General features: G+C 43.4%; 1 protein-coding gene across 3 annotated transcripts in view; it reads right to left on the bottom strand.

Annotated features, from left to right (window-relative positions):
• Positions 1-16,646: 16,646 nt before the first annotated feature.
• Positions 16,647-26,675, bottom strand: part of CDKAL1 (CDK5 regulatory subunit associated protein 1 like 1) — a 659,509-nt gene continuing 649,480 nt past the window's right edge. For all 3 annotated transcript variants that reach the window (XM_032650160.1, XM_032650162.1, XM_032650163.1), the window contains one exon: positions 16,647-17,665. In XM_032650160.1, coding sequence (XP_032506051.1) covers positions 17,474-17,665 — 192 coding nt within the window. In that variant the 3' untranslated portion in view covers positions 16,647-17,473. The remainder of the gene's footprint in view (positions 17,666-26,675) is intronic.

A 26,675-nucleotide genomic window follows, 5' to 3' on the forward strand; every position in this document is an offset into this window, starting at 1 on the left:
CGGGTTCGTGCCCTGGTCCGGGAAGATCCCACATGCCGTGGAGCGGCTGGGCCCGTGAGCCATGGCCGCTGAGCCTGCACGTCCGGAGCCTGTGCTCCACAACGGGAGAGGCTACAATAGTGAGAGGTCCGCGTACCGCAAAAAAAAAAAAAAAAAAGATGAACCCAAGGATTACTTTCCATTTATTACTTAATCTCAGTAAACTCCTTGTTTCTGCATGCCTTCTTTCAGGACAATTTTATTACCTTTTTTTCCCTCCTAAATGTAATTTTTATTCAATGTCATAAATACTTCCATTCCTTTGCGTAATTATTTTCCCCTAGATTCACTTTGGGATCAAATTGTGGACAGTACAACTGAGAATGGTCAGATGAGACTTTCCAAGGGGTTGGCCTTTGTTGGTTACCTGGGGTATGTGAGCTGTCGGAGCACCCCAAGAGGTGACCACAGGAGCTAAGTAGAAAGACTGCAGTAGAAATTTAAATTTCTCATCATCTGGTTTCTCCTTTGTCCCAGGAATACTGACGTAGCCACCATAAGGCTAGCCTTGGACTTTCATCTGTAGATGACCTTTTCATTAAGTACAGTTTTAAAAATGTAGCTGAAACAAGTCTTGTTATTCCCAGAAGGGACATGGGCTTGGTGGGGAAATTTTAGAAAAACTCTTTCAAAAGATAAAGATTAACTTGGAAAATAAGATGATAAAACCACACAGTGTGATTTGGTAGCTGTAGAGAAAAGACCTGCTTCATAATTTTCCTTTGAAAAATTGATCAGATCAAAACTAACCCAGGGTGTAACTGGACAACATGAAAATGAATGAGAAGCGTCCCTGCTCAGGACTGTGTTGCAGAACTTGGCACTCAGGAAGGAGGGAATGAAACCAGGGTGTGGGAGAAACATCTACTGGCTCTGCCCCATCAAGGCCCTTGACCACTGAGAAGTTCAGGAGTGGAATGGGCGTCACTGGCTGCCCACTCTCATTCACAGGTGCTGCATGTTTCTTCATCAGAAAGAAAATGAGCTTTACCCATGTGTTTTCACTTGTAAACTCACATCAGGGGCTGCCGAATAGAGTGAAAGGAAAACTCAGAGGGGTTGACACCCTTCTCCGCTAGATGCTGCTTTCTCTCTTTTCAAATGAAAGAATGAGACTACAGGAAATGAAACAAGCAACCTCATGGAAATTGATCAGGTCCGTAAATGCAGGGGTCCCTTGAGTAGCTGATAAGGAAGGAGGACTGAGACCTCAGGGAAGGGAAGAGGCTCAGACTGGGGCAAGAATGCCTTGGCGGCCTCTCTATTATTTCTCTTGTCTCCTCTTTTCAGTTCTGTTTGTTTGTTTGTTTGTTTTAAAACCAACGGCTGTAAGCTTCAAGTCCTGAGCCTTCTTAAAGCAATGCTAAGTAGGATATATTACCACTTTTTATTTTTCATTTTTAAAAAATGGTAACCTTCTACGGATGGCAAGTGACATAGGGTTGCCATTTGTAATAAACGTTTTCTTTTAAAATAGATAAATTGAAGTCTCCAAAGTGAGTGATTGGAAGCAAACTATTAAGTAAGCAATTCTGCCGATGCTACTTGGCTGTGACAAAAGTCCTGCGGTTTGAGAAACTTCACGATGGAACAAAGCCTTTCTGTTTGTTAATGACAGGTAATATTTAATCAGCATCTACTACGGATAGGCCACTGTGCAGAACACTTTTCACATTTGATCCATCACAACCCTGCAAGGTCGGTATTATGGGTCCCGTTGGATAGAAAAGGAAGTTGAGTCTTGAAGTTAAATTTTGTCGTGAAAGAACACACAATCAGAGGAGAAGTCAGGATTGGAACTCAGGTCTAATGCCCAAAGCTCTGAGCTTTCTGTTAAAACACACTCCTTCTGGTTCTTCCTTACAGGGCTGGGCCAGAAGAGGAGATCCATGAAGACCTGTCAGAGAACCGCCATAAAGGGCCATGTGCCCTCTGTGTCCTTCCCCAGATTAGAGCTCAGAAGTTGTCCCTATTTCCACATCCTCATTTGCTTTATACAATAGCTGGGGCCCATTTTCATTATTTTCCTTGCTAGTCTGAACACTTCTTCCTGCCCCAAACCCTACTTCTGCTCCATCATTATGAAAACACCCATTCCGCAATCTAGCGCCCTAACAAGTGTTGTTGGAAGGAGGCAGTGCCCACTGACCTCAGTGTGAATTAAAACAAATCAAAGAGTCCGCGTTTTAAAGTTGACAGACCTCCGTTTCCAAGAGGAGGAACTCTTTTTGTTTTTTTACTTCTACCCCAGCAAGACATTAGCAGCCTGAAATCACTTTGACAGTGTCCGTTGCTCTATTGCAGACCACAGGGAATTTTAATTCCAGCCTGTGAAATTGTAATTGCTTCTCAAGGAGAAGTGAGGAATCCTGGGTAATGGCCACAGCCAAGCTCAATGTCAGAGTTGCCAGTTGCTGCCACATCAGATATTACTTGCTGTTATTCAAAAATCACTCCAGCTTTCCATATGGGAGGTTGAACTGGGGAGTGAAAGTAAATTAACAGGAACCGTCAGCTGTTCAGACAGAAAGGCACAGACAGCAGTGTGACAGAGGTGACTGACCTCCCATCAGAAAAGGTCACTTTTTCTCTTTTTTTGGTTAAGATAAAGAGTTTCACAAACAAATTTCATTACTTAAGGTATGAAGCTAAATGATATCATTATTAAGCCAAAAATTATCTGGTCCATGGCATGATAAGATGAAAACTGCCAAGTTCTGTTCACTCCTTCCTGGAAGGAGTGGTGGGCGCGGAGGGGGGAGGTAAGTGGCCCCAAAGAGTAATTAAAATAATGAAGATAGCAAGTCCATGTCAGGTTGATGTTTGCAATGGATTAAAATTACCTGCTATCAAAAGTTAAATTGTCTGAGAAATTCCTTCCTGGCTACGTTTGGAATAAAGAGAAGTTGGAGCTACCACATCTGATTACAAAACATTAAGAGACAGAGAAAATTATCTGCAAAGGGAAAAACTTGTTACCTGCCACCTTCTGAAGATAGGGGAGGTTCTGATGAGTACTGAGAGGTTCTGAACTTAATTTTTTTTGCTACAGAGGGTGAGAAAGAAAAGAGGAGCAGCTAAACAAAATTGCTTAAATAAATACAGCCTGTGGCTTTCTTGTTTTAGACATTAGAAAAAATTCAGATGTGGGCTTTACTTTTCCTTGTTTGATGATTTTTAGGGCAAATTTTAGGAATTATATTTCACTCTTCGGATGAAAGAAAAAAACTTGCCCTCAGAAGGTCCTTCCATGTAGGATAACTTCTGTTAAAGGTACTCCCGTCTGCCAATCTTCTACTCCAGTCTCCCCCAAATTCTATCTCACCTCTCTGCCTGGCTAAATCCCCTCACCGTTCAGCAATCTGGTTTATACTCCTTGCTTGCCCCACAATCTCATGACACCTGCGCCTGCCCCTTTCAATGTACTTAGCATTCTTTAGAAGGCCTTCATGGACCTCCCCAGTCTGGGTTAGATGTCCCTCCCATGCTCCGATGATTCCCTGTATTTTTCTACCTCGAGTAGCTGGGTTGCAATTGCCCCAAAGCTTCACAAAGGCAGAGACAGCGTCTGTCCTGTTCACTTCTTTTATCCCAATGACAAGCACAGTGCTTGGTACATAGCACCAAACATCTGCCGAGTTGTCCTTCCCCTTCAGGAAGTCTTCATCCCGCAGCCAGAAGGGATTCTGTTTCTCCCAGTGCCCTCACGTTACCTGGAGCACCTCCTGTGTTCATGGTCTGAGGGCATCTGTGTGTGCTCTGCCCCCCCGCCCCCTGCTCTAGCTTGAGAGAGGAAAGCAAACTGGCTGAGAATAGGACTGTAGCTCCACATTGCCGGGTTATAATCTTGGCTCTGCCATTTACCAGCTAATGACCTTGGACAAGTCACATCTTTGTGCCTCAGTCTTCTCATCTAGAATAATTGTTCAGAGTGAGTGGCTCTGAGGATTAAATAAGCTAATATATTAAAGCGCTGGGGAGAATGCCTGGCTGTATGTAGATGTGGCTACGGAGATGATGATGATAATGTCATTTACTTTAAGGTATTTTGGCTACTGCTTCCACCTGCCTTGACTCTTGTGCCAATCCAACCAACGCTTGAGCATGATTTCTAAGACCAATAATGTCAGGGAGTTCCCTGGTGGTCCAGTGGTTAGGATTTGGTGCTTTCACTGCTGTGGCCTGGGTTCAATCCCTGGTCGGGGAACTGAGATCCTGTAAGCCACACGGCACAGCCAAAATTAAAAAACAAAACAAAACAAAACAAAAAACAAACCAAAAAACAATAATGGCAAATTAGTGACTTCAGCTTCCTCAGAAGTACTTATCCAGGACCCTTCTCCTCATTTCTGTGACATTCCAGGTCCTTCTGCCATCTGCATTCCTGGATTTTAGCATTAACTTCCTGTTCCAGACCCAACAATTTAACAGGGACCCCAACTACTGTGGCTCGGCCTCATTCTCTCATGGCCTTGGAGAGCGTTTCCTCGCTCCAGTCACAAAGGCCTCGAATCTTAACCCAACCACGACGTGCTGAGAAACTTTCCCTATGACAGAAGATGAATTAGGGCGTTTCATCTTTTCAAGTTGTATATAATGAAAGCATTGTTTATGGTAACAGAATTATGGAATGAGAAAATCGGCCCCCGAAACACTGGGCAGTCCTGGGCCCATGGGGCTTTATGTGACTCTGGTGGGTGGTCCATAACCTGTGTGCACTGAACAGTCAGAAGCTGCTGCAGGGAATGCGGCCCGATCCAAGATACCAAACCTGGCCGAGAGTAAATGGGGCCATTGGGTCAATCTTAGGAGGAAAATGCGAAGGTCCTCTGGGCGTGGGGAAGGCAGAGATTCCAGATCTGGTGCCTAAAATCAAGAAGAGTGATCACTATATTCCTAAATACAACATAGTTGTAGCAAAGAGTGTATTATCTCAGGAGTGTGAGGAATATGAATTTTATAACTCCGCTCAAGTTTCTTTTTATAACTCAACTTTTTATAAGCCCATTCCAGTGGAGAGACAAAGTGAACCTGGGTCAGTTCAGCTCTGTGGCCTCAGTCACCACCACCGCCACTGCCTTCTCTGGGGTTGGGACGAAGAACTCAGGGAATGGAAACAGTTGCAGTTGGGCCCAAACCGGCATCGGGCTGTATAGGCATTCTCTTAGCCCTGAGCGGAGCCTCAAGAGAGACATTCAGTTATGATATACCTCTGGACACAGGTAAGTCCCAAAGCTTCTCAATAACAAAGAGAATACTTGGGATTCCTGTTCAGAAATGCTCCAGACTAGAGGAACGGATCTTAGACAAGTCACTGAACTCCTCTAACCTCAGTTTTGCCATCTATAAGGTAAGGGGGTCCAACTCTATGGTTCCTATGAGCCTCTCTTGTCTTATTCTAGGCTCACCTGCAGGGTTCACCACTCATGCTTTTCAAGCAAGACCAAGTCTTGGGTGAAGCAGAGAGACACAGAGCGATCCCGATCTTTTATCAAGCGTTGAGAATGAACAGTCTTTCTGTGTAACTTATTCAAATCTCAGTTCAAATTTCCAGCAGTAACTGGAGGAAAGTTGAAATTCCCTGACACGCTGCAGAGAAACACAGGTTGTTTAGGACTGATTGGCAGAAGGCAGCCGGTGGTGAGTTTCTGGGGGTTCACACTTGTGACTTCAATGTTGGGTTGCCACAAGTTTTGCTTTTAACATTAATTGGAGTTACTGCAGCTCCTCAGATAGAGAGCTTGACTCTGCCCCATAGCGTAAGGGAAAGCTGGTGTTAAATTGCTTCTCCCCTCCCCCACTTCCCTTTTGATTTGTGTGTCTAAAGGCATTAAAAATATTCTTCAACCTGAAATACGACATTTCTAGCTAGTGAATGTTCTTGCAGCTGGTATAATTCTGATTGCCCAAGGCAAGCTGGTTTGATAAGATTAAATTTTTTAGACTGGGATCCAACCAACTTGTGCTTTTTGTCAGACTGCTTTGGAACTTTCAACCTCTCTAACCTCAAAAATCTTGGAGGATGCTGTGTTAAGAGGAAAAAGAGAAGAGGGATCTAAATTGGAGGCTTGAGAATCTTATCCTGCGTGAATAGGGTTAGAGATCTTACACATGGAAGGGATGTAGGAGAAGAAAAGCTGTTGGAAAATCAGAGAGAAAAAAGATATAAAAACAGGAAAGGTGAGAAGAGGTCCAGGGCAACAGCTAGAGCAGACCTTTCAGAGGCTTTCAGGTCACTCTTTTCAATGACACAAAACCCAAGCCATCCTGAATGCCTCTCCATGTAATACATTTAAAAGTAAATTTCAACAGCTCCTTTACTTTCTCTAGAGGGGACCCAGACTCTATAAGCTCCATCTCATCTTCTGTTTGACTTCCCATTTTATTCTCGGATTTGGAACTAAATGAGATATGATATTGACTATTCACCACTGTTTCCTGGGTGAGAGACTATGCTAGAATCAGGTTTATTTACTCAGGCCCAAAACATGGAGTTGATACCAAATTATAGCCTAGTTTTCCCGGTCCTGTAGACATGACAAGTTTTAACTCTTCAATGGGCCAATAACCAGGAATTTAGAGTTTTCCTGTGAAGCTTGGAATTGAGGGTAGTAGACCATGAGGGTTCTATGGCGGCAGAAGCCCTTCCCTTATATCTCAAACGACACCAAGTAAGGTTGCAGAAATCATACTGGCTGAAAAACCAAAAACCAGAGAACCAAAATGCCAGGAGCATCTGCTCTCTAAGATCACGGCCCGAGATAGTTATCCCAGGTGGCTTTTTGGTTAAGTATTCTCATCCACTTGTTGAGAATAGAGCATGTGAATTCTTAACTGAACAGGTGTATTAATAGAATTTGAGATACAGAAGATCAAACCCAGAAAGCTGGAGTCGCTGATTTGAATCACGGTAGCTAAGCAGAGAAGGTAGCAGGTGCGGGAGGGATAGAGGGTTGCTAGGTCCCCAGAAGCTCCTCAGTGTGACAGCACAAAGCAAAGATTAAAGAGCAAATGCACGAACACAAAGACAGGAGCCTGACTCTTACTGAGGAGCTTTCTTAATTGAGATAATGGTGGGACCCACACATCCAGTTCCGTGTTACAGCAACAGCTGTAAAACAAGCAAACCCCCATGTTAGCAACACTAGTGTCAGTAACAGCAATGACAGGAACCATCCCCAACGGGCTACGTGAGGCTTGCTGATGGTTCTCTAGGAAATGGACACATCTGAAGCTTGGCAGCAGGTAAAAAACTCAAAACCAGGGACAGAGATTTAACTCTCCTTAAGCCTTGCTTCACAGCCCCTGAAAAGTGATGACTACATTGTACATTTCCGAAAGTGGCGGTATAGGGTCAGGAAACGGGAGCCCATTGGCCTGGGTCATCAACAGAACAGGCCAGCCTCCAGACGGTCACTGCTTATCTTTTCAGACAACAATTTCTTCAGAGCCTGCAATGCTCAGAAGCCCGTTCAGAAGCCTACAGTGGCTCTTCCTTGACTATCAAATAAAGTCTAAATTCCTTACAATGGGATCAAAACTTTTCACAACCTGAGCGTATTTTTAGTCTAATTTCTAGGCACTTCTCTTATATAGCCTTCACTCTAGCCACGTTGTTTCTCAAATTCACCATACACTTTTAGACTACAATGCCATTTTAATTTTGGTAAAACGTGTATAACATAATATTGATCATTTTAACCATTTGTAAGTGTATGATTCAGTGGCATTAAATACATTTACAATGTTTTGTACCCATCACCATTATCTGTATGTAAAACTGTTTCATCATACCCAACATAAACTCTGTACCCATCACACAGTAACTTCCCTTTCCTCCTTTCCTCAGCTCCCGGTAACCTTTATTCTACTTTCTGTCTCTATGAATTTACCTACTCTAGATACCTCATATAATGGTATCATACAATACTTGTCTTTCTGTGTCTGGCTTATTTCTCTAAGCATAATGTTTTCAAGGTTCATCCGTGTTGTTGCATGTGTCAGAACTTCACTCCTTTTTATGGCTGAGTAATAGTCCATTGTATGTATATACTACATTTTGTTTATGCATTCATCCATCGGTGGGCATTTGTGTTGGTTCTCCCTTTCGGTTATTGTAAATAACGCTGCTATGAATATTGGTGTACAGGTATGTATTAGAGTCCCTGCTTTCAATTCTTTTGGATATATAACTCAGAGTGGAATTGCTGGGTCATACAGTAGTTCTAGGTTTCAATTTTGAAGAACTGCCAAACTATCTTCCAGAGTGGCTGAACCATTTTACATTTCCATCAATACTGTATGAGGGCTCCGACTTCTCCACATCCTTGTCAACATTTTTATTTTTTGTTCGGTTTGGTTTTATTTATTTACTTATTTGTGTTTTTTTTTTATGGTAGCCATCCTAATGGGTGTGAAGTAATATCTTATTATGATTTTGATTTGCATTTGCCCAATAACTAAAGATGTTGAACAAATGTGCTTATTGGCTGTGTATGTAACTTATTTGGAGAAATGTCTAATCAAGTCCTTTGCATATCTTTAAATTGGGTTGTTTGCTTTTGGATTGTTGAGTTATAGAAGTTCTTTATATATTCTGGATATGAACCTCTTGTCAGAGAAATGATTTGTAAATATTTTCTCCCATTCTGTCTTTTTGCTTTCTTGATAGTGCCCTTTGATGCACGTAAGTTCTTAATTGTGATGAAATCTAAAAATTTTCTTTTGTTGACTATACTTTTGGCGTCACATCTATGAAATTGTTGCCAAATTCAATGCTATGAGGATTTCTCCCAATGTTTTGTTTTCTTCTAAGAATTTTATAATTTTAACTCTTAATTTTATTTAGGTCTTTCATCCATTTTGAGTTAATTTTCATATATGGTGAAAGGTAAGGAAAGGTCCAACTTTATTCCTCTGTATGTGGATATCCAGTTCCCCCAACACCATTTGCTGAAAAAACTGTCCTTCCTGTATTGAATGATCTTGGCACTCTTATCAAAAATCAATTGGCCAATTATGGGAATAATTTTCTCTGAGATCTCTATTCTATACTATTGATCTATATGTCTGTTCTTATGCCAGTACCATATTGTTTCAAGTGCTGTAGCCATGTTGTAAGTTTTGAAGTTGGAAAGTGTTTGTGAACAGTGAAAGTGTTCTTTCAAATCTATTCTTTTTCAAGATTCTTTTGGCTAGTTGGGATCCCTTGAAATTCCATATGAATATAAAGGTTGGCTTTTCCATTTCTGCAAAAAAGTCTGTTTCAATAGGAAATGTATTGAATCTGTAGCTCACTTTAGGTAGCATTGACATTTTAATAATGTTAAGTCTTCCTATCCATGAACACTGATATCTTTTCATTTATTTAGATATGCAAAAATTTCTTTCAGCAATGTTTTGTAGTTTACAGCATACAAATCTTTCACCTCTTTTGTGAGATTTATTCCTCAGTATTTAATTCTTTTAGATGCTATCGTACATGGAATTGCTTTCTGAATTTCTTTTTGGATTGTGAAACAATCCAAAAAGAAACAAGTGATTTTTGCATGTTGATCTTATAATATACAACTTTGCTGAATTTGTTTATTAGCTCCAGCAGATTCCTCGTGGATCCTTTGGACTTCTCTATACACAGGATCATGATGTCACCTACAAATACCTCTTCCTTTCCAATTTGGATGCCTTTTCTTCCTTTTTCTTGGCTAACAGTTCTGACTAGAACTACTAAGTACAATGTTGAATAGCAGCTGTGAAAGTGGGCCTCCTTGTCTTGTTCCTGATCTTAGGGGGAAGCTTTCAGTCTTTCACCACTGAGTATAGTATTAGCTGTGGGTTTTTCATAAATGTCATGTTGAGGAATTTCCCCTCTATTCCTAGTTTTCTAAGAAGTTTTGTCATGAAAGGGCGTTGGATTTTGTCAAATGTCTTTGCTGTTTCAGCTGAGATGATCACGTGCCCCCCCCTTTTTAAATTAATGTGATGTTAAATTGATTGATCTTATATTGAACCACTCTGTATTCCTGGTATAAATGCCACTTGGTCATGGTAAACAATCCTTTTAATATGCTGCTGAAGTTAATTTGTTAATATTTTGAGTATTTTTGCACTTATATTCATAGGGGATTTTAGTTTGCAATTTTCTTGCAGTGTCTTTATCTGGCTTTGATATCAGGATAACGCTGGCCTCATAGAATGAGATAGGAAGTGTTCCCTCCTCTTACCATTTTTTGGTAAGAGTTTAAGAAGAATTGGTATTTATTATTCTTTCGATGTTTAGTAGAATTCACCTGTGACTCCACCCGCTCCTGGACTTTTCTTTGTTCATGCTGGTCAGGGGGGAAAGTCTAGGGTTTAAAGAAAATAATTCTTGCCGCAAGGTCTTTTCTTTAGAGAACCAAGGCCCGCAAAAGAATTTTCCCAGGGACTCCTACCAATATACCTAGTTCACTCTTATGCTTCACTCACTGTTTAAATTATTTCTCGTTATTTCAAAACAGATTACACTTGTAAGAGTAAAATGTCACATAAATTCCTCCTGCAAGGGCAAAGATTCACAAGATAGCATGAGGAATTTCTTTCAGGATTGAGTGTCAACAGTCATTCTAAAGTGACCTTTTGAGGGAGATAACACTGAATTCAAAATGAGCTGGAATTTGTACTTAGACTCATTACTTCATTACTTATGTATACATTATGTGGATGGTATGCTTCAGGTCACAAAGGCTGGACCCAAGTACATTGAGTCATAAGTAAACAACTTCCTTTACATCTATTTGAAAATCTTTAGGTCTGTTTAAAAAGCACTTGTGTTTTATTCCTCTTTATGGAAACTGGGGCTTCAAAACAGAAGTTAAAAGCTTGGACCTTGGAATCGGACAGTCTGGGATAACATCTATAGTTATAATGATTAATTACACATATTAAAAGCAGATTAGATAAACCTGAGAGTTAAAATTCCTAGTTCTTCAGGCTTTTCTGAACTCCAAGTTTTCCCTCACCTTGATCCAAGGTTTCTGGGGTTTTTCCCCCTACATTTTTTTTTTCTGGGCACTTGCCTCACCAGTACTTGTAAGTGTATCCAGATGCCCATAAATTAGGAAGACCGTAAGAGACCACTTGAAGCTCTTTGCTTCACCTGTTACACAGTTGGGATATTTTGGCTATAGAGCTCTAGGAAACAGTGCTGGTAGGAAATAATTGACCAAAAACTAATGAAGAATAATAGTGTCTGCACTTCCTTTTACCCCAAGGTAGGGTGGGGAAGGGCATGACTTCTAGGCCTCCCTATTAATCTCTTTGCTCTTTTAATCTTTGGCCATGGAAAAATGCGCTTCTTGATCTTAGATTGGCCACCCAAATCTGTGCTACACAGCATTCATTAATTTGATCTCCTCAAATACAGCTGCAATCCATTTTCTTTGAATTTTTCTTCCTTTGCTGCATTTGTTAAAATTAGACTTTAAGTCCCTTGAGGCAAGAATCTTTTTATCCTACATATAATTCTTTTGGGTGGTCATGTGTTAATAACAAAATTTAAAACACCTAACCTTATTTATAAAGTTTGTTTTCATGTTTAAATGGCTAAAGGAATCATGAAAGGGGAAGGAAGGATGTGTGCCTAGGACACACTACTCGATACATGTGATCTCATTTCATCTTTAATGACACTGCAATGCAGTTGTGTTCCTATTTTACAGATGAGGCTCAGAAAGAAGTGGTCCGGCTGCAAATTTAAACCAAACTTTTGTTGATGTCAAAAATCTCATGCTCTTCCCCTATACTATTTTCCTCAGATTTGTAATGGAAACAACTGAGATCTGAACCCAGTTGATTCAGGTCCCTAACTCCTTCATGGTTCCTTAACTCAACTTCTATGGCTTCAACAGCATAAAAATCAAGCTCAGAGCTTCCCTGGTGGCACAGTGGTTGAGAGTCCGCCTGCCGATGCAGGGGACACAGGTTTGTGCCCCGGTCCGGAAAGATCCCACATGCCGCGGAGCGGCTGGGCCCATGGGCCATGGCCGCTGAGCCTGCACGTCCGGAGCCTGTGCTCCACAATGGGAGAGGCCACAACAGTGAGAGGCCCGCGTACCACCAAAAAAAAAAAAAAAAAAAAAAAATCAAGCTCAGTGGAAAAGCAAGTATAAATTTATCAAATGTGCTATCGATGAATTAACTTTTACAAACTAAAAATACTTTGAGAAGTGGTTAGAACTGCAGATTAAATATAAATTTGGCATGGATGCTCTAGGTTAGGTTGTATCATACAGCAGACATGCCCAAGCTTTCTTGATTCATGGCACCCCTAGACCAAAAGAAACAGCCAACCACTCTGGTTATTAAATAGGTAGGTCCTAACAACTTAAGAAATATCTGTATCTTAATTTCTTACAAGAACTATTTGAAAAAATAATACATGTAAATTGAAATAAATTATCTATTTCATTCTAAAATTGCCATAATTATCTATTAATGGGAGGTGTGTATCTTTTGGGCACTGCACAACTTCTCAAACCTTGAAATAAAATCACCTTCATTCCTTGTTAAACATTGATTTTTCACTTGGTACCTGCTTTTTTATCACAGTAACCACCTAAAACCTAGTCTTACAAAGATACGGTAACATCAAAAAATGTTGTGCATTTTACTGTTGAAACTGTGAACTACTTTGAGCTAATAGTTTTACATGGTATCTGATAGGTGTCGCTGTGTTTCCCTCAAAAATTTAAAATGTCCCGCGGCGCTCCTGTGAGCTCAGTGCAGCACCGGGGGGCTTCGGGGTCAGGCAAGCCTTAAGAATATCACTTACCCCCCTATCATTTACCTTTTCTTCTTTCTCTCCCTCCTTTCTTCCCTTCTCTACCTCTCTCCCTTTTACGTTTTTCCCCTATGCTTATTTTATAATGATAAAACCTCTTGAAGCTTCATTTGTAACTCTAATTCTCCCTCCAAGACATCTCATAATATACATTGAAATTTTCAACATGGAGTGAAGTCAATGGAAAAGCCTATGTTTTGACTGAACGACATACGGAAATCTGATGTTTAGACACATTTTCGTAGCAACAAAGCAAAGTTTTCACCAAAGAATTTTTATGTTATCCTATTGACAGTCTTGCACTTGATGAACTAGGGAAGATAGAAAGAAAGAGAGAGAGGGAGAGGGAGAGAGGAAGGAAGGAAAAGAAACTTGATTGTTAAACCTTTAGAAGTGCATCAAGTACCATGCACATTCTTGGAGCAGGAAGGGATGACATGGAGAGAAAGGCTGGGCTCCCCCCAGAACCTAGGCATCCACAGGAGTTAATCCTAGATACCCGTCTATTGGTTCAGGTCAAGTTTAGGTGAAGACGGGGTCATGGGAGCGGGAAGAGTATACAGCCTAGAAGCACAGGCTTTGGAGTCAGGCTGAGTTCAAGTCCTGCCTCTAGAACTTAGTAGCTCTGTGCCCCTGGCAAGTTACTTAGTCTTGTGTGTTTTAAATTTTTTTTTCTTTTTTCTCAGCAAAATGGGAACGATAGTACCTATCTCAGGGTTGTGTTTTCAGGACCGATGGACACTTGTGAAGTCCACATCATTTTGTCTGACACATTTAAAGGCTAGAGAGTTGATGGTTATCACTATTATCATTATTATCAAAACAGGGCTGCCTCACGGATGAGAGACAACAGAGACAAGGCCTGCTGAACAAAGTCAGAGAGAAAGGGCTTCCCTGGTGGCGCAGTGGTTGAGAGTCCGCCTACCGATGCAGGGGGACTCAGGTTCGTGCCCCGGTCCGGGAAGAATCCCACATGCCGCGGAGCGGTTTGGGCCGGTGAGCCATGGCCGCTGAGCCTGCGCGTCCGGAGCCTGTGCTCTGCAATGGGAGAGGCCACAACAGTGAGAGGCCCGCATACCACAAAAAAAAAAAACCCAAAAAAAACCCCAAAAAAAGACAGAGAGAGAAGAAACAGTGGGGAGAGTGGCAGAGTTCACGTCAACAAGGGGATGGCACCCGGAACTCTTAGATACTGCTGACAGGAACGTAAATGGGTACAACGCTTTCCAAACACCAGGGCAGCGTGTGCAAACGCCCTGACTTAGCAATTCCATTTCTCGATATAAGTTCATACAAATGCACATCTCTGTGGACCCAAGAACATGTTTATAGCATTATTATGCTGATAGCCAAAAAATTAGAAACAACTCGAAAGTAGGATGGATAATTACAATGTGGTCTATTCATACGGCGGAATCCTATTCCACAATGAAAGTGAATGAACTACTGCCGCACACAACCACCTGGATGCATCTCACATGCAACGCTGAGCAAAAGAAGGCAGACACAAAACACTGTCTGCTGTATGACTGCATTTATATAAAGTTCAGGAACAGGCAGACCAATCTATGATTAGAAATAAGGATAGTAGTTACCTTTTGGGGGACAGAGTTAGTGCCTGGGAAGGTACATGGGGACCCTACTTGGTGCTGGTTACAATGTGTTCACTTTTTGAAAATCCATCAAGCTGCCACCCTACGATTTATGCACGTACTTTTATACATGTATGTGCACTTTTGTTTTACTCTAATAAAGAATTTAAGGAAAAAACTGGCCCAAGTATTCAAAAGATATTGCTATAGATTGAATATTGTCCTCCCCGCCCCCTGCCAATTCATATGTTAAAACCCAATCGCCAATGTGATGGTGGGAGGTGAGGCCTCTGAAAGGTGATTAGGTCATGAGGGTAGAGCACTCATGAATGGGATTAACGCCCTTACGAGAGAGACCGAGGGCTCCCTTGCCCCTTCCACCATACGAGGACGCAGCAAGAAGACGGCCATCTATGAACCAGAAATGTGGGCCCTCACAAGCTACCAATTGCTGGCACCTTGATCTTGGACTTTCCAGCCTCCAGAACTGTGAGAAATACGTTTCTGTTGTATAGAAGCCACCCAGTCTATGGCATTCTGTTATAGCAGCCTGAATGAACGAAGACAGATCTCTTCACGGGTTTCCGTTTTAGTAGAGAGGGCCGCATTAAAGGAAAAATGAAAAGACTTTGGTGCTAAGGAAAAACATGAAAAGAAAATATAAGGCGTAACAACAGTTATGTTTACAAACTGCAGGTCAACTGATAGCACATTTGATAAGTTTATACTACCATGCCTGACTCTGTGTGAATCAGGATAGGCTGACTTATGCCATGGTAACAGCTCCCAAAGCTCAGTGGCTCAACACAGGCTCCTTTCTTGTTCTACACAAGGTCTAGCACACGCCGGCAGAAGGCGATCTCCCTGCACTCCCTCAGGGACCCAGGCTGGAGGAAGCTTCATCCCGACACGTGTGTCCACAATGACGTCTATGGTGCAAAGAACACAGGGCAGACTGGATTTGAACATGTCTGCCCCAAAGAAAGACATGACCTTTCCACTCCCTTTGCACTGGCCAGAACAGGTCACACCATCAGGCCTAACCCCAAAAGGGTAGATGTGCCATCACACTACGGGCAGGAAGGAGAGGAGCTGGAAAGGAAACAGCTTTGCTGATGCCACACTTACCCCTATGGCGCCCAGGCTCAGTCGCATTCAGAATTCTGTCTACAAGATAACTGAGTGGTTGACACCCACCCACGCTTCTCTCTCGTATCCCTCTAGCAGGAGGTCATGGAGAAGCAAGCTGGATCTCCAGACCACTGCCACCCCCTTGCCAACTGGTCCCCAATATGGTGGCTGCTATCATGTATGATCTGGTCCCTGCTGTGGGGCTTCTAAACTTTCTGGACCTAAGAGCAGAGTGGAGTCGCAGCCTACTTGGGGTTATGTAACAGCCACGGCGGCGCGGGGACAATCCCGTATGGCTGAACAATTCCTGATAATCCCCACCATGGTTGGTGAGGAGCCGTGGGGCTATCGGACTGCTGGGTGTATCACTCTCACAGAAGAAAAAGTGAAGGGACGAGAGCGGAGGAGAGACAGTTACAGAGCTAGAGGGGAGGAAAGAAGCAGATGAGGGGGTGAGAGGAAAAGAGTGAGACAGTGGAAATAGAAAAAAAGCTTTCTGTCTCCAATCTGTCCCAGATGCGAAGCTTTTCTTATGTCTTATATAGTGTGACTCTAGGCTTTCGGTAGCATTTCCACTTCTGCTAGGTTTTTATTAAATAAGTACCACGCTGGAACCCACTCTGTTTATTAACAAAGAAATGACTGCCCATATCTCAAGAAAGGAAGCACCCGGCAGGCTCCTATTCTCTGCCAACACATCTCTCTCCTCTCGCTGCCAGAACAGGGGGATCCCAAGTGGACATCTCACTGCAGGACTCAGAGGAAGCAGGAACAAACCCTTGCATTTTAAATGTGATCTCCTCTTAGAAGCACATACCAAGGTCGGGAGAAGTATACTGATACTAGAGTTTTTTGTTTTGGGTATTTAACTCACCGACTTATAGTTTAATTTTAATCTGGATTCGAAAGATACAGAAGAGGTTGAAACATTTTGAGATAAAATGAAGAGCTGAAAAGGGATGGGCGTTTAAAAATGAAAACTGTCCCGTGCTAATGACTGGGCGCCTGATTTCCCTGCGCTATACGATCCAAATAACTTATTCAAATGCTGACAGTCATAAGCCTTGCTCATTACAACAATTCCTTTTATTGTGGAAGAAATCACTTCATTTAGTAAATGGCCAGTGATGTCAGGTAGAAATAGACAGTGGATGGAATCCATCGAAAATGTCAGAAAAGAGGCAGAGCTTGTTTTCGACAAGTCCAGTCTTTGAAAGTCTGCGGGAGCTAAAGAAGTGGGTGATTCCTCAGACTTCTCAGAATGTTGCCAGGAGTCGTTTGATTGGTAGGCTCTCCCTGTATGTTCTGAAAGGATTCAAGTTCCAGAAACAGGTTTCCATGTAAACTTTTCAGGAACACATCTGCTGTGGAAAATAAGATGTTTGTAGTAGCATCGGGACCCCAAACAAAGCATAAAGAGAAAGATACATGTAAAAATGTTTATTGAAAATGGAAAATCTTCCCACATAAGGAAGAGGTGACCAGACCCACGGTACAAACAGGTTCTGACTTGAAGATTGGTGATTTAAAGAAAATGCGACCACTTGCTTGCATTTCTTGCTAAAAATAAACCAAGGGGAGCTTAATTGAAAAGACACGCTGTGGCAGCTGTTGGGTTTTAGGTCAAATAACCAATGAGTCCAACTCAAGATGAGACTGGGTAAGCCCCATCAAAGAGTGTGGCTGAAGGGCAGGGAGACAGTATAAATTACTGCCCTTTGAGAAGTGATGTGGTCGCTCTCTTTTTCTTTGAAGATTTTAATTAGAAATTCATTCCTCTTCACAGATTTTACTTTTTAAAGGCCACACCGTGTAGCACGTGGGATCTTAATTCCCCAACCAGGGATCGAACCCATTATTCTTCTTCACTGATGCTTCAGTTAGTTGTGTTTTAATTACAGACCTTGATCAAAAAAGCAAAAAGAAAAGCAAACAGAGCCAGGACCACAGACATCCTCAGTGTACAGTCCTGGTGTAGCCTTTGCAATTGTAGCGCCATTCTGGAACTCGCCGAGTCTTGCTGAGTTGCACCCAAGGTGTGGGATACCGCATTCAGGTGGTTCCCAAGCATATTTCTGAATTCCTATAGAGAGGGAAACATAGAGGAAAACGAAAGACATTAAGGATGCAAAATAAGAAAAAAAGCGCTAATGTGACATCAGTCAAGCAAAGGATCCCTAGAAGGAGCTATTTTTTTATTGAGATATGATTAACATATAATATTGTATTAGTTTCAGGTACACAACGTAAGGATTCAATATTTGTATACATTGTGAAATGAGCACCACAGTAAATCTAGTTACAACACAGTTACAATTTTTTTCCCTTGTAATGAAAACTTTTAAGGTCTACTCTCTAACCAACTTCCAAATATACAACGCAGTACTGTTAACTATAGGCAGCATGCTGTACGTTACATTCCCGGGACACATTTACATTATAACTGGAAGTTTGTATCTTTTGACTCCCTTCACCCCTGTCGCCCACCTGCCACCCCCCTGTGTCTGACAAACACGATTCTGCTCTCTGCATCTATATATTCGGTTTTGTTTTGTTTTTTTAGATTCTATGCCTTTCTCTGACTTATTTCACTTAGCATAATGCCCTCAAGGTCCATCCATGTTGTTGTGAATGGCAAGACTTCCTTTTTTTTTTACACCTGAGTAATACTCCATTGTATACATACGCCCCATCTTCCTTGTCCACTCACCCATTGATGGACACTTAGGTTGCTTCCATGTCTTGGCTATTGTAAATAGTGCTGCAGTGAACATGGGATGCATGCATCTTTTTGAGTTAGTGTTTTTGTTTCCTTTGCGTAAACACTCAGAAGTAGAATTGCTGGATCATATGTTGGTTCTATTCTTAGTTTTTTAAGGAAACTCCATACTGTTTTCCAGAGTGGCTGCACCAATTTACACTCCCACCAACAGTGCACGAGGGTTCCCTTTTCTCCATATGTTCACCAACATTTGTTAGTTCTTATCTCTTTTGATGATGGCCATTGTGACAGGTATGAAGTTACATCTCACTGTGGGTTTAATTTGCATTTCCCTGATGATCAGTGCTGATGAGCACTTTTTCGCGCATCTGTTGGCCATCTGTCTGTCTTCTTTGGTAAACTGTCTATTCAGATCCTCTGCCCACTTTTTTTCTTTTTTTTTTGTGGTACGTGGGCCTCTCACTGCTGTGGCCTCTCCCGTTGCGGAGCACAGGCTCCGGACGCGCAGGCTCAGCGGCCATGGCTCACGGGCCCAGTCGCTCTGCGGCATGTGGGATCTTCCCGGACCCGGGCGTGAACCCGTGTCCCCTGCATCGGCAGGCGGACTCTCAACCACTGCGCCACCAGGGAAGCCCCTCTGCCCATTTTTAAAATCAGATTTTTTTTTCTATTGAGCTGTATGAGTTCTTTATATATATTTTGGATATCAACCCCTCATCAGATATCAGATATGTGATTTGCAAATATTTTCTCCCATTCAGCTGGTTGCCTTTTCATTTTGTTGATGGTCTCCTTTGCTGTGCACAAGCTTTTAGTTTGGTGTAAGAAGAAGCTATCACTCACTCCTTCAACACAGGCACATTCAAACACCTACCATAGGCCAGGTAGGCCAAGCTAAGTACAAGCTATAGTTCCTTTCCTTGAAGGGTCAGACCAAGTTCATAAATTTCCAGATTATACACAAACTATATGAAAGAGACAAACAGTGTTTACAGAGAATCAAGGCCGACTTCACGAAGGGTAGAATTTATGTAGAGTGGAGTCATCACAGACGTATCTAACTTTTAGGGATGCAACCATATCTACTCAGGAAAAGAAGAATGACACAGGAAAAAAACCACGAAGTCAGTTTATTCATCAAACACGTCCCTTAGGACAGGGACTCCCAGCTGACGCACCACTGCAGGAGGGCTGCCCTGACGCCCAGGGGGCACCTGAAGGGGTCTGAGTGGCCACAGGGCTCCACCCCCACACGCAGCCTCTGCATCCACTCTGGTGTGCCATATGCCTGACGTGGAAAGGCTGGGAAACCCTGCTTGGGGAGAACACGAGGAGCTAGGAGACATGACGGTGAGACTCTGTAGGGGGTCTCTGTCCCCTGATGCGTCTCAGCAGGTGCGGGGAGGAGGGGACAGGGGGCACCTGGCCACTCTCAGGGAGGTTCTAGTGTTTCGACGTGTAATTTTGATTCCACGCTATAAGATTTCCACCTTATGCACAGGCCTTAGAATCAGTGTCTCCCCTGTTGAAACCTGTATAACACTTTGAGAGATGGAGGCGGGGTGGGGAAGGAGAATCCGGGATGGAAGAAACATTGCGGGGCTGGGAGGAGGGGGCGAGCCACAGGCGCGGCTGTGGAAGTGCAAGAAAGCCACAGAAGCACAAGATGCCTCCAAACAACCATTTCACGTGGCTTATTCTTTCCTTCCACACTCTCGAACAATCTGGGGACAGCTTCGGCCCCTGTGTGGAATGGCAGCCCCGCCATGCACAGCAGAAGCACTGGAAGGGTGCTTTACAGAAGGTAACTCTGGCACGAAGGTGTAGGGTGCATTGAGGGGAGCGGGGGGGGGGGGGTAGAGAATCCGCGGGCAAGTTGTGGCGACAGATGAGGTGGAGAGTGCTGAGGACCTGTGTTGGGAGGATGGCGGAAGGCACGGAAAGGAGGGCAAAACAGACACAGTGTAGAATCAACAGTAGCTGAGTTCAGCTGAGTGGGTAATGGAGGGACAGAGAAGAGGAATGGGGAAATGAGAAGAACTTTCACAACCCAATTTCCACCAGCTAATATTTGCCTGTGATAGATACGGAAGAACTCTTGCTTTGACTATAGGACACTGATTGCAAAATTAATATAGCTTTTGTCCACAAGGATGAATCTCTCAACCCCAGTGGTAGTCGAGCCATCATTTACTTCTGGGCTCCTCAGGGATCTGGGCTGACACCCTGCTGCTGTCCTTGCACTGGGGGCCCTTGACAAGAAGGTCACAGCTGGACAGATGGAGCCGTGGTCCCCGCAGCAGTGACGGCTGCACCCAGACCTGCCCCGGGAAACCGCTCTCTTGTACGATTGGCTTTCTGCATGATACTTTGGAGCTGGGAATATGTTGACAAGCTTTCATTTTGATTGGTTAAAAATAGCCCCAAGGTCAGCACTCAACCTTGGGAAAGAATGCAGCCTTCTACAGCTAAAATAACGGAAGCTCTGTGAGTTCCTCAAAAGCAGAGAGGTTGCCTAATTCATCTCTGGGTTCTTGGAACCTGCACAGCGGCAAACACAGAGCAGGTACTCAGCAAGCGTTCAGAAATGAATGAACGAACGAATGAGTGAATGAACGGATATGAGGATGAGTATTCCAGATGAGATACAACTGATCAAAAACATGCTTAGCTATGTCTCTGGTGATCGATGCCCACAACTGTAGAAGAGTCTTGAGTTGTTTCCTCTAGCAATTAAACCATCACTTCCTAAGCTTGGGTTTACAAGACAAGAACTAAGAGGCTGATTAAGTTCTCCTAGGCCTGAGTTCTTTAACCTTTTTAAGTCACAGATGGCTTTGAGAAGGCAGTGAGGACTACAGACTGCTCCCCCAGAAAACTGTGGAGGCATCCATGCCGATATACACACAGCCTCGCTCACACCCTACAAATAACTTCAGTAGGTTCACAGATCCAGACACTGTGGGGCCTGATGCTTTCTCTTAAAAAAGAAAAATTCAATACAAAATTAAGAACAGGGCCTTGGAAGGGGCCCCTCAAAGTGTCAGGCCCTGAATCTTAAGCTCTACTAGCTTCAGGGAAGATCTGCCCCTGTCCCACCCCCAGTTCTGAATAATGAACCTTGGTTCTGTGTCTGCAATCCCAGAAGCTGCCATTCGGTGATCACTGGTGTAGGGAGCCAGGGCTCAGGCTGCCCCGGGCAGGACTAGGCGAGTCTCAAAGCATCAACCATTTGGTTGGGTTTTTAACATATTCTGCTTCACAAAGGTGCAGTACAGGTAACGTACCTGTGCTCTCAGCCTGAAAATACCCTTCAACTTTTTTTTTTTTTTTTGCGGTACGCAAGCCTCTCACTGTTGTGGCCTCTACCGTTGCGGAGCACAGGCTCCAGATGCGCAGGCTCAGTGGCCATGGCTCACGGGCCCAGCCGCTCCGCGGCATGTGGGATCCTCCCGGACCGGGGCATGAACCCGCGTCCCTTGCATTGGCAGGCTGACTCTCAACCACTGCGCCACCAGGGAAGCCCCACCACCCTTCAACTTTTAACAAGAGTTTCACAGAATTTCTTCCTCTGTTCCTTCCAACTCATTTGCCATAAAATTTTGCTCAAAATATAAAAGGTACCTATTACACCAGCACTGTGGTTTATCTGTGGCTGGGTTCAACACAGTCATTCTTTCTTGGGCACTGATTTTTCCCTCCCTCACTCAAACATTTAACACATCTGAACATAACTGACCCATATGGTGGCAAGCCGCCCTCCTGTCCCTGGGGGCAAGTCTGCATCACAGAATCGTATGGAGTACCGTGGCATCCATACGCAGCCCCACAAGAAGCCCACCCTGCCATTCTCCCTAAGATCAAGGTGAGAGCTTGATGACACAGCAGGAGAGAGAAAATGCAGCCTGCCTCTACCATGCTGTGCTTCTTTTATTATCTTCACCCTGTACCAGTTCACCATCTTGATTAAAGGAGTTTGATGATATGTTTTTAAATATAAGATTGAAAAAAAGTTTCTCAGGTGACAGAGTGATCTGTTGCCAGCTAGCTTTGTACATTTCAATTGTCACTACCACTGTGATATTGAAGGAAAAGTAATTTAGAAATACAGGAAATACAAGGACTTTCTCATAAAGTCCAAGATTGTCAAACATATAAATGCACAACTATTGCGATTTCCACACAGTCAGAAGCACCATTCATGAATATAAAATAACGTAGTATTTCCAGACTGTAATGAAAATAAAGAGGGTTTACAGGTGAAGTGATGATACATAACCAATAGCAAGATAAAGTTTAGAAACACACACACACACGCAGAATAATGTATACAATTGACTTTAGAGAAAAACCTGGCATAGTCAATAGTTCTGGAAAGTAAATAGAAGGCTTGAACCTTCCAGAAACCTCTTAAACATTACCAAGTCATTAATTTTTGAAATTTAAGACACACTTGTATCTCTCAAGCTATAATGCAACAAATACAAGAAATTTTATTATTTACTAAAACTAATTAAACATCAACTCTCAGATTTATAATTCTTAAGAAATCAAATTCCATTTAGAAATGCCTTTTACAAAACAGATAGAAACAAAGCAGGATATGACCTTCGTTCAATCAAAAAGATCCACGTATTTATCCAGTCATAGTAGACTAAGGACACATTAAGAAAGTGTTAACTTTGATTAACATGCTTTTTCCCCCTTGTAAATCTCACTGTTCCCTTGATTAATTTCTAAACATACTTACTTCCTAATTCTTTTTTTTTTTTTTTTTAGATGTTGGGGGTAGGAGTTTATTAATTAATTAATTTATTTTTGCTGTGTTGGGTCTTCGTTTCTGTGCGAGGGCTTTCTCTAGTTGTGGCAAGTGGGGGCCACTCTTCATCGCGGTGCGCGGGCCTCTCACTAGCGCGGCCTCTCTTGATGTGGAGCACAGGCTCCAGATACGCAGGCTCAGCAGTTGTGGCTCACGGGCGTAGTTGCTCCGCGGCATGTGGGATCTTCCCAAACCAGGGCTCGAACCGGTGTCCCCTGCATTAGCAGGCAGATTCTCAACCACTGCGCCACCAGGGAAGCCCCCTTCCTAATTCTTAAAACATATTTTAATTTTCAAAAGTGCAGCTTATCAAATCCTACTAAAGTAATACATCTATTAGAGTAGCATCACATATATATGCCAAAAAAAACCCAAACCAAACCAAGCCAAGCCAAACCAAACCAAACCAAATCAAAAACAACTTTGATGTTCAGAACCTTCAGGGATCAGATTTCAATCAGTTAAAGATAAAGACAGTTGGGATGGTAACAATAGTCAACCTCTAATTATTTCCTTCTTCTCTAGCAGTTATACATGTATTGCTAGGGAAAGGAAGGAGAGGCCTTTAACCTGGGCACTTTTATCACCAGAGAAACAAATGGGAGCTGTTCTAGAAGCAGTAAGTGCGTGGGCTCTGGGCTCTAATCCCAGCTCCATCTGAGAATTCTTGGGCAAATAATTTATCCTCTCTTTTGCCTCCATACAGAATCACCTGAGACAGAGTAAGTATCCGCGCGTCATGGGGGTGTTATGAGGGTTGAACGAGGTATCCATATTGTGTCTTGAACATTTAAGATTCAGTAACGATGAACACACTCCATGGTATTTTATGGTCCTAATGAAATATGCAAACTGCCTCATATTATTTTTGTAAAATTACAAAGTCACTATTTTATTTGCTTCTCAAATATGGTTTATCAATTTAAACTATTTTTGTTTCCTATACATATCAGCAGGAGGTGCACAGTATAATGCATAGCATGGCAGACCAGAAACCGAATCCAAGTTCAGATATTTATTAGCTGTGTGACCCCAGGCAAGTGGTTTAAGCTCTCCAGGCCTAGTTACCTCTTCTGTGAGGTAGGGAGACCAGTATCTACTTTAAGATGTTGAAAGGGTTAGAATTCACATGCCCAGAGCCTGGGCAGAGTGCCAGGAATACAGAAGGTTTCGATGAAGGGCCACCATTATACTCCATTCCAGGAGTGTGGCGTGGAAGACGGAGAAGGGCAGAGCCTCCCACAGCATTTGCCAGCAGTGCCGGGAGGGTGACGTCCTGTCCCGGATGCTGTCCTCGCAGCTCTAACCCGCGAGGGAGAAGCTACGCCCGCCGTGAAGGTGGCACCTCCTACTCCCCGGGCTCTCAGTCTGTGGGGTGAGCCTTCTGGAAAGGCTCTTAACTAAAACCATACTATATAAGAAGGGAGACTTGGACACCATCATTTATAAGGAGGAATTCACCTGTCAGATGTGCCACGGGCCCTTTTTATGTCTGCCTTTTCTTCCAATACCTGATATTGCTGTAACGCTGCTTTCAAGGAAACTAAAGAGGAAGAAAACAAGTCACAGCCACCGCCACGACTCTGCCCTTGCTCTGCTCTCCGCCTGACCCTGCCATCTCGTCTCCAGCCACCATGCGCCCCTGCCCCTCTTCTTATGGACGTGTCGGATCTCGACTGGACAGATCTCGACTCTCTCAACCAGCACCCGGCCCAGATGCACCGGGAGCTCCCACTCTGTGGGCTGTGTGTCCTGCCGGCTGGCCCTCTTCAAGACACTCACGGCTTATGTGATCCCCCAAGCTCTCACTGTCCCACCAGAAGGTGCGCCCAGTTCAGGCAGAGCTGAACGAGCTGCACAAGAGGACCCGCTCCAGCGGAAGCCTCGGGCTCTACACAGTTACCAGGAGAGGGGTGCAGGGCGCCTCCCGGCAACTGTATGGCCGGCTGATCCTGAAGCTCCCTGGTGGAGGAAGACAGGGGCCACCAGTGCTGGGCCTCCTCTAAGGCCCTTTCCTTCTGTGGAGCTCACCAGACCCGCTGAGAAAACTGCTTGCTGAGAAAACAGGCCTCCAGGGCCACCCTTATTTGTCCTCCTCACAGCTCTTTCAGCCAAAAGAAACAGACCTGAAGGAAAGGGTACCTAGAAGGTGGTCAATCAACGTTCTCTGAAGGGATATTTGGGTTTCTACTTGTTCCTTTGCATTCTGTGTTCATATTTTCATATAGTTGCAAGGATCCTGTTCTTGGGAGCTGATGAACTTGCCCCTCCAACGGAAGAAAGCCACCCTACCCTGTTCAGCGGCCTCTCCTGCAGGTCCTCCTCACCAAAAATGTTTATAAATTGTGACATGGGTGCAGAACCAGAGGCATAACGATCCAGCAAGAAAGGTGGACGACAAGCTCTGTGTAAAAATACTAAGTAGAAGAAGCAGTGTTTCTGGAATGTTCCCCATGTGCCCAGAAGGGCTCTATTCTCCATGCCTTCTCTCCTTTAATCCTCCCAACCGCTCAGTGAAGTAGTTAACACGAGTTTCTCCCAACTTTAAGTATTCACCCAATTTACAGACAGTAGGTGTAAATGTGGAAGCAGAGGAGAGGATTGGCTTTAGACATATTAAGTCTAGCCTGGTAGTTACATGTCAGAGATGCATTTATAGTGCAATGCAAAGAAATGAGAAAAATCAAGGCACTGAATAATTATTAAAATAACCACCAGTATCAAGATTCCTATCAAACAGACTTTCTCCACTTTATATGGAGGTGATGGTGTTATTCTGTGTTTCCCTAGAGAAGGCCCTTCCAGGAAAGCCAGCCTCAGGTCAGGCAGGGACATTGCACGCGACCTGTCTTGCAGCTCTGGGCTATGTTGAGACTCTGTAAATGTGACCTGTGGATGGCACATCCCGGGTTTTCTCTGCACACACACGCACATCCCCACATGCACACATACTTGATCTGCTCACATTAGAACATGTTGCAAAATGTGTTTTAATGAGGAACAGTTGGTCTGGTTCTGCTCAAATAAAAGACATCCCTGTAAGAGAGTTGGCACCTGTCTCCCCAGCTTGCAGTGCAGCTTCTAAATGAATTCTTCGGTCCCTGCCACCTGCAGGTGTTGCCAGGGGCCAGCAATCACCTTCCACATGCCAGCTTCCCTTCCCGGACCGACAGACAACTTTGTCCCTGTGCTTCGTGTCATTACCGGATACCAGGACGGACACGGGATTACAGGGGCCAAGGTACCTTTCTCCAATATACTTCTAGACATTTCTCAAACTGGGAGCATCTTAATATCACATAATTAGGAGTGCCCATTATCTCTGAGCCAAAGATGGTAGTATTTTCTAGCTCGTGCAGTCTCTGGAAAGAATGTTATACGTACAGTCCATTAGCATTACTGGTATATCGTCATGTAACGGGATCAACAAATTAAACTTGGAATCAATTATACCTTATCATTTATTTGGGGAGAAAACTGACATTTGAAGATCTCTGTCACGGACTCACATGATGACAGCACAGTACTGTCAGCCTTTTCTGTATCACTTTT

The sequence above is a fragment of the Phocoena sinus genome, chromosome 11, assembly GCF_008692025.1.
Source record: "Phocoena sinus isolate mPhoSin1 chromosome 11, mPhoSin1.pri, whole genome shotgun sequence".
NCBI lineage: Eukaryota > Metazoa > Chordata > Mammalia > Artiodactyla > Phocoenidae > Phocoena > Phocoena sinus.